The following is an 11,080-nucleotide window of genomic DNA, read 5'->3' as shown; positions in this document are numbered from 1 at the left end:
ATAGTACAATTGTAACAGTTGTATTTGTGTCATGTATTTAGAAAAAATGGTTGAGATTTTACAGTAAATTTGATTCAATTTGGTCGTTTAGTAAAGTTCTGTCCTTAACAGAAGAAAACTGTAAATGGACTTTTTTCTAGGTGTATCTGTTTTCACCGATTTCGAGGTAGGTACACGCGAAAACAAATTAAACTTGCATGCATATAAAATGCATTGATCACTGAAATTTATGACCAAATGCAGATGCTAGCTAACCTTAAATAGATGTGTACAAATGTACTTGTTTTCCGTACTGAAAATCATGGTGACATTTAACAAGTACAAAACAGAATCGAAAGCCAAAGACCGCTTCAAGTTGGTTTTTTTTCTGTTTGAATGGTTTTACACTAGGCATTGTGGGGCCCTTTATAGCTTGATTAATCAAGGCTCTGTGTTGAAGACAGTAATTTGACCTATGATGGTTCACTTTTACAAATTGTGACTTGGAAGGAGTGTTGTCTCGTTTGCAATACAAACTAATTAGTGTTGATGACACTGGTCAATTTTTTGTTTGTAATCATGACAAGGTTTAAATTGCTGTTTTGACAACAATAAAAAGTAAAATCACAAAAATACTGAACTTAGGGGAAAATCAATTTGGAAAGTCCATAATCGCATGGCAAAATCAAATAACAAAACGCATCAAAAACACATTTACGATAATGCTTTTTAAATAACAAAGTTAACTTTCTTAGCGGTCTAGTCTTTACGTTAATTTTAAAACAATCAAATAAACAGTCCTCAGACCAAGTCTGCCTTTAGGTAATCATGATTTTGGTTATCAGACCAGTCAGATCAGTCTTTAAACCTTGTTCGTACGAAACTATATTGGAGTGTAGTAATAATAAAATCCTACGTATATACATATCAGCTAACGATGTCCATATCATTAACATATTAGAATTTATTAATAATGCAACACTACGTACATGCATATACATTTCAGTTATTTTTGTCCGTACCATAACAAAGTGGAATTAAGTCACTCCATCCATTTACAGTACATGTTATTGACCGGTTCCCACGTAACTCAAAATTAGCGTCGCATGAAAAAGTTGCAGTAGAACCAACAGCTATGCCAGTTTTGGTAACTGTTCCGTTAGGAATCTGTTGAATATCTTCACATTGAGCTGCAATATATATTTTAATTTTATCTGTTTATTATTATAGATAAACACCAGAAACAGTACACGGATATGCCCTTTTCTCTACTGTTATCTTTGCAAATACTCCATTTCTCATGTTCATTCTCAATTGCAAACAAGTCTGTTGAGAGTTGTCTTTTTGGCAGTTATACCACATCGTCTAACTTGTATGTTTAACAATACATTTTACGACATGACTTGACTTTTAATTAATGTCTTTCAGAAAACTATCAAAAATGCAAAAAACAGCTATGGAAGTTGGTTTGAGACTTTTCTTGAATTTGGGTTTCTGATAAAGTACTCAGTACATACATGTGGTTTAGTTTTGAGAAATTGTATTTTAAAAAGTAATAAAAGGGGTTTGTCTCAATTTATAACTACATAAGTGACGTATTCTCAGCATTAAGTAAATCAAATATCTTTATGATTGAGAAATGACAATTTACCTCAAGAACGGTAAATATAGGGTAATGCAATATTACAGTTTATCTCAAGTACGGTAAATAAACGATAATGCTTACCTCTTGTATGGTAAATACAGTGTAATTCTTACTTCAAGTACCGTAAATATAGGGTTATGCATTATTATAGTGTATCTCAAGTACAGTTAATGTAGGGTAATGCAATATTACAGTGGGTGAAAATCGAATTGCACAATATTTGGTTGTGGAATCTGTTTCTCTAGTTCTTTGTTTACGATATTAAGACAATCATAATCCTTTTTTCGAATGGTCAAAAACAGATGTGTTCTTTCTGTGTCTTGTCATCAGGCATGGTTGACTTTTTCATGACTTCACAATAGGAATTTCAGAGGAATGCAAGACAATTAGACGTCATGATCAAAATCAAACCAGTGGCAAACTGAGTTAAAATGAATTATGCGTTTATTAGGTAACAACAATTTACAGGTCAGGAAAAGTATCAATCGAGTAACAATAAGAGAAATTATTTTATAACATCGAAACAGGATTAGAAATACAAAAACAAAAAAAATGTGCCAAAGATATACGCAAGAATTGTTTTGCAATTTTAGTGAAGGTAAAATTCCAACGCAAAATTCTGGAACATAAATTCAGACTGGATACAATATCTTAAACAAGAATATCTACTCAATGTTCACTAATCATATGTCATCTAGCTTGTTATTAGAAGAAAACAAAGTTAATCAAACCCTTTTTAAAGAACGAACGGGATTATCAATACAAAACTAAACCAAATTGTGCCAGAGTTATTCACAAGAATTTGTCATTGTTTGAATGGATATCAATCAATAAGACCACATTTCAAACAAATAAAATGATACAATCAGATACCAACATAACATCCTCAGTTTGCATTGAACATATTTTGCTCTGTACAGACTGGTGTGTCCTGATGTCTTTTCAGTTTTGGTTAATGAATATTTATAACGAACAACAAAATAAACTTTAAAATACCTTACTTTATTGTATAAGCTTTTTTTATATATATCAAGTACAATCATTATTTAAAGCATCGAAAGACTACAAGTCTACATAAAATAAAAGCAATATGACAAAACAATAAGTATTACAGAGTGAGATAACATATGTGGTATTATACATGTTCTGTTTGTAAATGAAACACGAAGACTGATAGAGTAATTACTGTATTGCTTTTTTATTTTTTATATTCCTTTATTTCCATCAGTTGCTTGTCCAAGCTCATTGTGAAGAATATATATAAGTTTCAATTATATTATATTAATAAATAAACATCAATCTTATAAATGTTTCTTAACATTAACTAAACATTTATCTTCTTTTCACTTCTTTGAATAAAACATTCGTTTTGTAAAATCTTAAATGAATAGACAACACACATTAAGTCTTTTCATTTTCTGATCAGATAGTATTACATAGTAGGATTTATAAATTGAAAACCCAATAATAGTAATAAGATAGTTAAAGCCAAAGTAATATGCGGTTTGCAGGGATGTCATCTCGGCTATCCACTTGGATTTCTTTTCAATTTGTTGCAAAATTACATCTTGTGAAATTTCCCCATTTCATTTAATATATAATTCAAATCAAATTACCGTGTACTGTACAAATTACTGTATTGCTGAAGAATAATATGCACTCCTTAATACCTACTCAGCATATTGATTAGTTTAACCATAGTTAAACTACATTTGTTTTTGAAGGGAAAATTTTAAAGGGATTCGGGTTCAACTGACGAAAAAAAGACAGTCAAACTTTCCTGCCATATGAGTTCATACATGATTTAAAAAATAATGCATTATAATTTATGGAGGGTGTTTGAAATTAGTTATGCTAGAATAGATCCACGACAGTTTTCTTCCATTGCTATTGTGAAATTTAAAAACAAAATTATGTATATATGACAAAGCTGTAAAACAAATAGTCACAAACTAGAGAACATTTATCATTCTTGAAAATATAAAATATAACAAATCACGTTGAATACTTAAGCATCCATTTACATTTTGTTTAGTACTTTTTAACAGATCAAAAGCAAGATAATACCATACAATTTTACTATACACAGTAATAAAAATAAGCATAAACAATGCAAAAAAAGATAACAGTTACCTACAAAAGCCACATCATATTGTGTTGATAGGGCATACTTAGTATAAACATAATTGGTCCGAAAACAAATTCATAGGTGTTATATCAACAATTTAGATAGCTACATTATGTATATCAACACGTGTGTTCACTTTCTTTCATTTTTTTAATGGAAAATCATGAAATGTTTTTTGTCATTTCTTCATTCTTCGAAATGAGTTTTGCATTGAAAGATATTATTTCTGAGAATTATTGTCATAAATATAGTTCTTCCCTCCAAATCAATCATGAACTGACTGAACTGTTACAAATCATTAACAGTATATATTATATTTGGACAGGCGCATTAAATCATCAGGTTAAGTTATTTTACTCTTCCTTTTCAGTGAATGCATTTGTGTTTGAAGAAAACAAGACTACACACTAATTGGACTCATTGGTTTTCTTAATTAAACAAGTTTTGAGAATTTTTTAACAAAATGTGTAGTAATTTGTTTTAAAAATAGCATATCTTACATAACCGATAATTGGCTAAACATTGTTTATTCGAAACAAAGACAAGTGTGGAATGTAAAAATCTGAATACTGATACTGAAAATTAAAGAAGATTATTTTTTAAACTTGCAGCCAAGAATTCCATCACGCAACACATGTTGTATATGTAACAGAGAAGCTAAAGCTTTGTATTCGATTTTGTTTGACAGTTTCTTTCCTAGTTATATGTTAACTATACAAGCAAAGTTTATTAAAGCTGATATATATTTTATTTCAATATTATACATGCATATGTACTTAAAATATGCTTGTCAGAACAACGCATTCATTTATGACAATCAACTGTATAATCATTTTACGGCCTTGTTATTTAAAGAGTTATTGCAACACAATAAGTAAACAAGCAGATACAATTAGAATTGAAAACATGCTTAAACACTAAAATCCATCAAATTTGTGAAAATTTCTAAAAACTATAAGAGTGATACGGAAAACAAGATTTGATTGATCAGTTTACTATAACTGTGTCAATACGTTCAACCTAAATTGGTGTTTTTCTCAAAGTAAATAAGTAAAAGAATATGTAAATTGATATAGTCATTTGTCTTTGAATTATCTATTTGAATTAACAGTTGAAATTAAATTATTCTTTATTTGTCATGAAGTTAAATATTCTCTGAGAATTTCTAACATCGTTTTTCAACCGGAGAAAATTATCATTTATAACAGTCAAAACAAATCTGATAACGTTTTCTCAACGATTTGTACATTTTTACCAATGTTAATGAATGCATTTGCGACATTCCTCAAAGTTGGTTTCAAACTGTGCATCTTGCAAAACTGGAATCTCCATTCTTCTAAGATATCCTTGTTCAGTCTTACCAAGTCTCGTTCGTTTTGCCTGTGGGTAATCTGCTCCCAGGTCTGAAACTCCATTCCAAGTTCTATCAGGAACGGAAGTGAGTTATTTCCAACCAATGGAGCCAATCTGTCAATGTGCTCCTCTGTGGCTACCATGTCCCATTTATCTGCTTCCTTCTCTGTCATGTTTAAAGATAAAGTAGTATTTGATTAGAAGTCAAAATTAAATTGTGCATATTTTTTCAACGATTTGCAAAACAAATGAAAACCAGTACAAAAGTGTACATATAACACATGTTTAAGTTCAACTTTTAGGATAAACTTGAAGACAATAACAATCTAAACCAAGGAGTTGACAAAGACTCACAAAACCAAAGGACATTTACATCAACAGCTATAAACATTGATTAAGAAACAACACGAACTCCACTAAAAACCGGGAGTGAAATCAGGTGCTCCGGAAGGGTAAACATTGCCTGCACCGTATACGACACCCGTCGTGTTATTTCTTTGTTCAGTCCGTTAATGATGGAAGGTTTATATGACTGACGAACAATATCAGATATGATTTCTGAAAAACTTTTGTCACAATGGCCAATCAGCTCATGATGGCGACCGTAAAATTTCCTGAATGATGACCTTAATTTGATTGATTCATAGCCCTGTCTTAACAACTTTTGAGAAAGCAGTATTCCTCGTTCAACAAAGTCAACGTACTTTGAGCTAGCTCTAGAGTAACGTATCAATTTAGACACATGTACTCCATATGCTGGTGCAGCTGGGATGTTGCTACACAGAAATGGAAAGTTATAGGGAAATTAAAATCATCGCGTTTGTTATACATTTTTGTATTCAACCTACTATTAGTCATTTCAAGAAAAAGGTCTAAATATGAAGCAGATTTATCTGTGTCGGTAGTATCTTTAATTTCAAGTTCACTTGGAAATATCAAATGTAAGTGATCACTGAATCTATTATTATTAAGAGACAGTACATCCTCAATATACCGAAAGGTGAAATTAAAAGACTGGGCTTATTTCTTTTCTACTTTCTGTACAATCCCTTGGATACATTCTGCTTCATATGAAAATTAAAAAAAAATCTGCGAGTAGAGGAGCGCAATTGGTATCCATTGGGATTCAAATATTCTGTTTGAAGACCAAAACTCCAAATTCAACAGGTATGTTGTCAATTAAAAAGTCCAGCATGGCAGTGATATCCTCGTCGGTATATTTTTTCCTTGACTCTGTATGAATTTTCACAAAGTACGCTGAATCCCAGCCCAAAACTTAATATATAAAACGTCTTGTGCCCTTTTTGTTAAAAAACACAGACTGACCAGTTCTTTCAGTCGAGCTTTAAGTTGCTTTAATTTAGTGACTCAGCTTGAGGCCTGATAGGGACACTTAACGCAGAGAAAACCCATAGATTACAATAATGATATACTTCATCATGCTAAAAAAGAGAGGCGAAAAATACCAGAGGAACAGTCAAACTCATTGATTAGAAAATAACTGACATGAAAAAAAAAATGAAAAAGACATTCAGACAAATGATAGTAAACAGTCTTAGAAAAATATTCAAACATATAACTTACCAAAATCAATAGAATCTGCTTTAACAAGCTGTAATACAAGGAAAACATAGTTACTATTAGATAACATGGCCCGTCATCATATCATACGAATCATTCATGTTGATATTTAGTTGATATTATATTTAGCTATATCTTTTAAAATTAGGAATGCCAATAGTGAATATGTCAAAGATAAAACAATCGGACAGAAGTGCATAGAACAGCATATAGCCAAGGCTACAATGGGTCTTCAACACAGCGATATAGTTGTGCACTCGGCTGCGTGCCTCAGTTGGCCCTTAAACAAAAATGTGTAATAGTTCAGTGCACCTGCAAATGAACGTCTTACTAAACTCCAAAACATATAAATAGTATAGTATAATATAATACCAGTATATATGTTTGGTTATTAAATAGGACAATTGTGGAACAAAGGAAGAATTCAGTAAACAATCAAGCAAAATGGACTGTGCAAAAAGATATAGCTTTGTTTAGTGGTTCATCACCTTGTGTTTACCTTGCAAAGTATGTGGACATCATCTTGGCCACTTGACTCCACTGCTTCTTCAATGTGATTAAAAGTCACTGCAATACTGTCTCTGCATCGCCTCAAAACTTCAAAATTCCATTTTCTTGGATCATCAGTTTCCAAAATGTTACCCAAGTCTTTGGTGGACAATCCTAGATTAATTGCTATTTCCCTGGCTTCATTTTTACTGAACAATAAGGACAAACGACGTAGGTGTAGATCTGACGGCGTCACTTTCAAAAAGTCGTCATTTGTAACTGGATTGGAAAAATTGTGTATGCTTTAAACAAAACATTATTAGCAAAGAAAGTCATTTATACATAACGGTGTGTATTTTGAGATTGTTTTTTTAATGTTTGAATTTTTGGTAAAAACTGAGCCAGTGCAATACAAATAAACTGTATTATAAATAAATGACATCATACAATATTTGCACTGTATTTTATGGGTCAACTTTCTTTCATAATATATTCATTGCACTTTGCGTTGGTATGATATAATAGCGGGGTATTTTATAACCAGCATTAAACTTATAATGATTAGAGAGTTCTGGATTTTCATTTTCATATTTTTTTAAATTTCAGTAAAATCTCCCAATTCTACGTTATATTAGATAGAAATACTTCGTTTTATATTAGTATGCGTACAACAAAGGTAGGACGCAAATAAAGACTACAATATTCTTTGTTATCTACTAAGCATACATTACCTGGACACCCTGGTTCACATTCTTCTTCATCCTTCAAGAAAAGAAACACGAGGATAATAAGTGTTTTACATCACATCAAGTAACTCACATAACGATTTAAAACTTGAAATGCTATCAGAATTTTTACTTACACTTATTACATTTGTGTGTTCCTCAACTGGCTTTTTTGCAAATACTTGTTCGTTTTTATTTATATATATGTCTCTCATTTTGATTTGGAACAAATAATGTAACATACTTTTTTTTCTTTTCTAATTTAGAATCAGATTTGAAACAACCACAATAGAAGCACGATGAACATATTGCACAAAGACGCTTGTTTTGCTCATGTTCCTTGCTTTTATCTAGTGTAATAATTATAAACACAGGTTGTTAATATTTTTATATACTGTTATGTTCATATTTTGAATTCACAAAAGTATAAAGTAAACAAAAAATCGATGAAAACTTGTGCGTTTTTTTCCCTTTCACATAAACGGGACAATGAAATATAGTTAATTAATTGAGTTATCGGCAAGAGATCCTTTATAAACACATCGGACGAATATTTATATCTTTCTTTTAATCCATCACGCCGTTATAAGATATTTATTTGTCACTGTATAAAGAATAATAATTTGAGAGCGCAGGGCTGACACAATACACATAGTCATCTGATGCAATATTTAAGAGTTGTGTCCCAATCTGAATTTTCGTTTAAAATCAATTTTGTCAAATCAAATTTCTAAATTTAACCAGAAACACTTTTTAAATAATTTGTAAATACCTTTCTTGCAAACCACGATGTGATTGTATGTATGTTGTGTTCGATGCCATGAAACGGACAAGTCCAGATGCTGTCAATGTTCGCAAGTCTTGTTAATGGTAGGATACATGGATTATCTGGTGAGTTACAACATATGCTTGTGGTAAAGGATGCATCAATGTGTTGACTCTCATCGCTACTTGTTTTGATATACAACTGACTGATTTTCTCCAAGGCCGATACCAAACATTCGTTAATACTGGACGCCATATCCCTCATTATAAGTGTGTTTGTGTCAGCATGGACGAGACGGACAACAATCCTCTGATCTTCACAAAGAACATACATATCTACTGAAGGATCCACAGTGAAAACCCCTGACCTATGGAACAGCATGTCCCTATTGGTCTCTCCGTATGTCTTCACCGCCCAGACATACAGACAATAACTGATAAATCTAAATGATAATGCTGGGGGTATCATCATTGTAGACGAAAGAAAGGCTATTGCAATATTTCGTTTGGTGATGTCATAAGATTGGAGATATCCAGAATCATCTATAGCTCTAACCATACTTGCAACGTAGTAGAAATCAGCAGTGATACGTTTGTGATCAGAACCATATCTCTTTGGTTCGACCAATATATCCAGATGGGTCATGACATTTAATAAATAATCTTTGTCTTTGTAAAATGTTACATATTTCTTTGCCTTCCAAACGCTCTCTATTGCTTGTTTTGATACCACCCCTTTCTTGCCCATTGCATCCCACATGTCTTCTCGTTTCTTGTTTCCCTCACAAAAGCGCCTGTCTGTAACAATTGATTTAAATGCATCAATGAGGAGGGTGGGAGCCAAAATGATACGGTCTGCCAATTTACGTTCATCAAAGAATAATAACTTGCCAATTGAATGTTGAAATTTCAGAAAAAACCTTCAACTCAGTTTCTGACAACGATCTGATTGGCTGCATTGAGTTTATTTTCTGTAGATGATCTAGTGTAATCAGAGAAATATTTCGTCTGATAAGTGATGCAAATTCTAACTCTAAAGGGATAAAGCATTTTGGGAGGGATTCGCCCCATGTTGGTTGCCTCTCTGATTCCCTGATGATAGCGGCCTTTATCTTTGCCATTTCTGGGTCATGTTTGTCTTTAGCGTTTACAAATATTTCATCATCAATAACTAATTGTTGCATGAATGGCGTTTTGTGAAACATCTTGAAGATTTCTCCAAATATGTCATGTCGTCTTTGTTCAACCCCACTCTGAAAATGTTATGAAAATACATACGTAATTTTGGTGTGTATCTTGTATAAAAGTCTTTCCAAAGTAAAGACCTGGTATGTTTGTATCTGTTCTCGAGACACCTGCCTTATATACACGAAACACATGTATTGGGTTTTTGAATTACAAGGGTATCTGTAAGGCTATTGTGTGTTTCTTATGACACGAAACATATAATAAAAATATATAAAAAATACAACATAGATATGGACCTTTTTAATTGATTATGTCGTAGTGTTCATGCCATGTAGATATAGAAAATGTTAGACATGCATACAGATTCAAAGATCAACTAGGAGATTCATTTTAAACTGAAGCGCCTGTTTATATAAACTGCGTTTAAGACGCTAAACCAATTAAATATCACATTCGCACAATGACGATTATAATTCACCATTAATTCAATTATAAGACATTTTTTCACTGCATATTATTCAAAATCAAAACAGTCCATTAGTTCAAATGTAGAACATGGTATACAACCTACTTACAGCTGATACCTGATCTTTGTGAGTTAAAACAACCAGAATTTTAGGAAATCCCCGAATACTTCCTTTGCAGTATGTTACAATGGTGTTGACCCAAAATAGCAGATAATCTGTAATTATAACGTGTATAAACAAAATAAAAAAGTTCAATACATAAGAAGAAAGGTACTAAAGTCAGTTAAATGTATATGTTCTCTACGAAATCTACTGTCTAAAAAAAAGAAATTAATTGAGTAATAATTCTTGCAATAATAAACTCTCTTTTGAGGGTGTTTAAGTTATCAGGCGTATTTATTTTAACATACATGAAAACGTTGTTTACTTGTAGTTACTTCTGTTTCACAACAGAGTGTATTTCAAACATATGTATGTTTTTACATACCTCTTGAAGTTTTATGTCCACTCTTTCCTGGGAGGTATTGTTCATACGGACAGGGATCATCAAGTTGTCTACTTCCGTCCAATACAATTATGTAAATAGCTCTGTATGTCAGAAATGTCTGATGAGTTGAATAGAAAACATCCTGTCCTCCAAAATCCCAGATTATTATAGGCGCTATATTTTTGTTGTGCAACTCCTTTTTCCCAACTTTGGAAGACTTTTCTAAGAATTTTTCCTTAGTAATCGACACTTTAACTTCTTTGACTTGTTTGG

At 31.9% G+C, this 11,080-nt stretch overlaps 1 protein-coding gene across 1 annotated transcript; it reads right to left on the bottom strand.

Annotated features, from left to right (window-relative positions):
* Positions 1-4,929: 4,929 nt before the first annotated feature.
* LOC134700131 (uncharacterized) lies at positions 4,930-10,531 on the bottom strand. Its single transcript, XM_063561499.1, has 6 exons — positions 10,429-10,531; positions 8,673-9,918; positions 7,907-7,937; positions 7,186-7,454; positions 6,690-6,717; positions 4,930-5,271 (listed from the first exon to the last, which is right to left on the bottom strand). The coding sequence occupies exons 2-6, from the start codon at positions 9,423-9,425 to the stop codon at positions 4,961-4,963; spliced, it is 1,392 nt and encodes a 463-aa protein (XP_063417569.1). The 5' UTR covers positions 9,426-9,918; positions 10,429-10,531; the 3' UTR covers positions 4,930-4,960.
* Positions 10,532-11,080: the final 549 nt, after the last annotated feature.

The sequence above is a fragment of the Mytilus trossulus genome, unplaced genomic scaffold, assembly GCF_036588685.1.
Source record: "Mytilus trossulus isolate FHL-02 unplaced genomic scaffold, PNRI_Mtr1.1.1.hap1 h1tg000122l__unscaffolded, whole genome shotgun sequence".
Lineage (NCBI taxonomy): Eukaryota > Metazoa > Mollusca > Bivalvia > Mytilida > Mytilidae > Mytilus > Mytilus trossulus.
The sequence above is the reverse complement of the archived record's forward strand: the minus strand, read 5'-3'. Positions and strand labels throughout refer to the sequence as shown.

What these genes read in the sequence shown, in the direction of transcription:
- LOC134700131 (XM_063561499.1), bottom strand. Translation starts at nt 9,425, where the DNA reads ATGTGGGATGCAATGGGCAAGAAAGGGGTGGTATCAAAACAAGCAATA. An exon ending in CATCGTGGTTTGCAAGAAAG is followed by an intron (nt 7,938 to 8,672) that starts GTATTTACAAAT and finishes CTTTTCTTGAAG; the next exon opens with GATGAAGAAGAATGTGAACC. An exon ending in AGCAGATTCTATTGATTTTG is followed by an intron (nt 5,272 to 6,689) that starts GTAAGTTATATG and finishes TAAACATGACAG; the next exon opens with AGAAGGAAGCAGATAAATGG.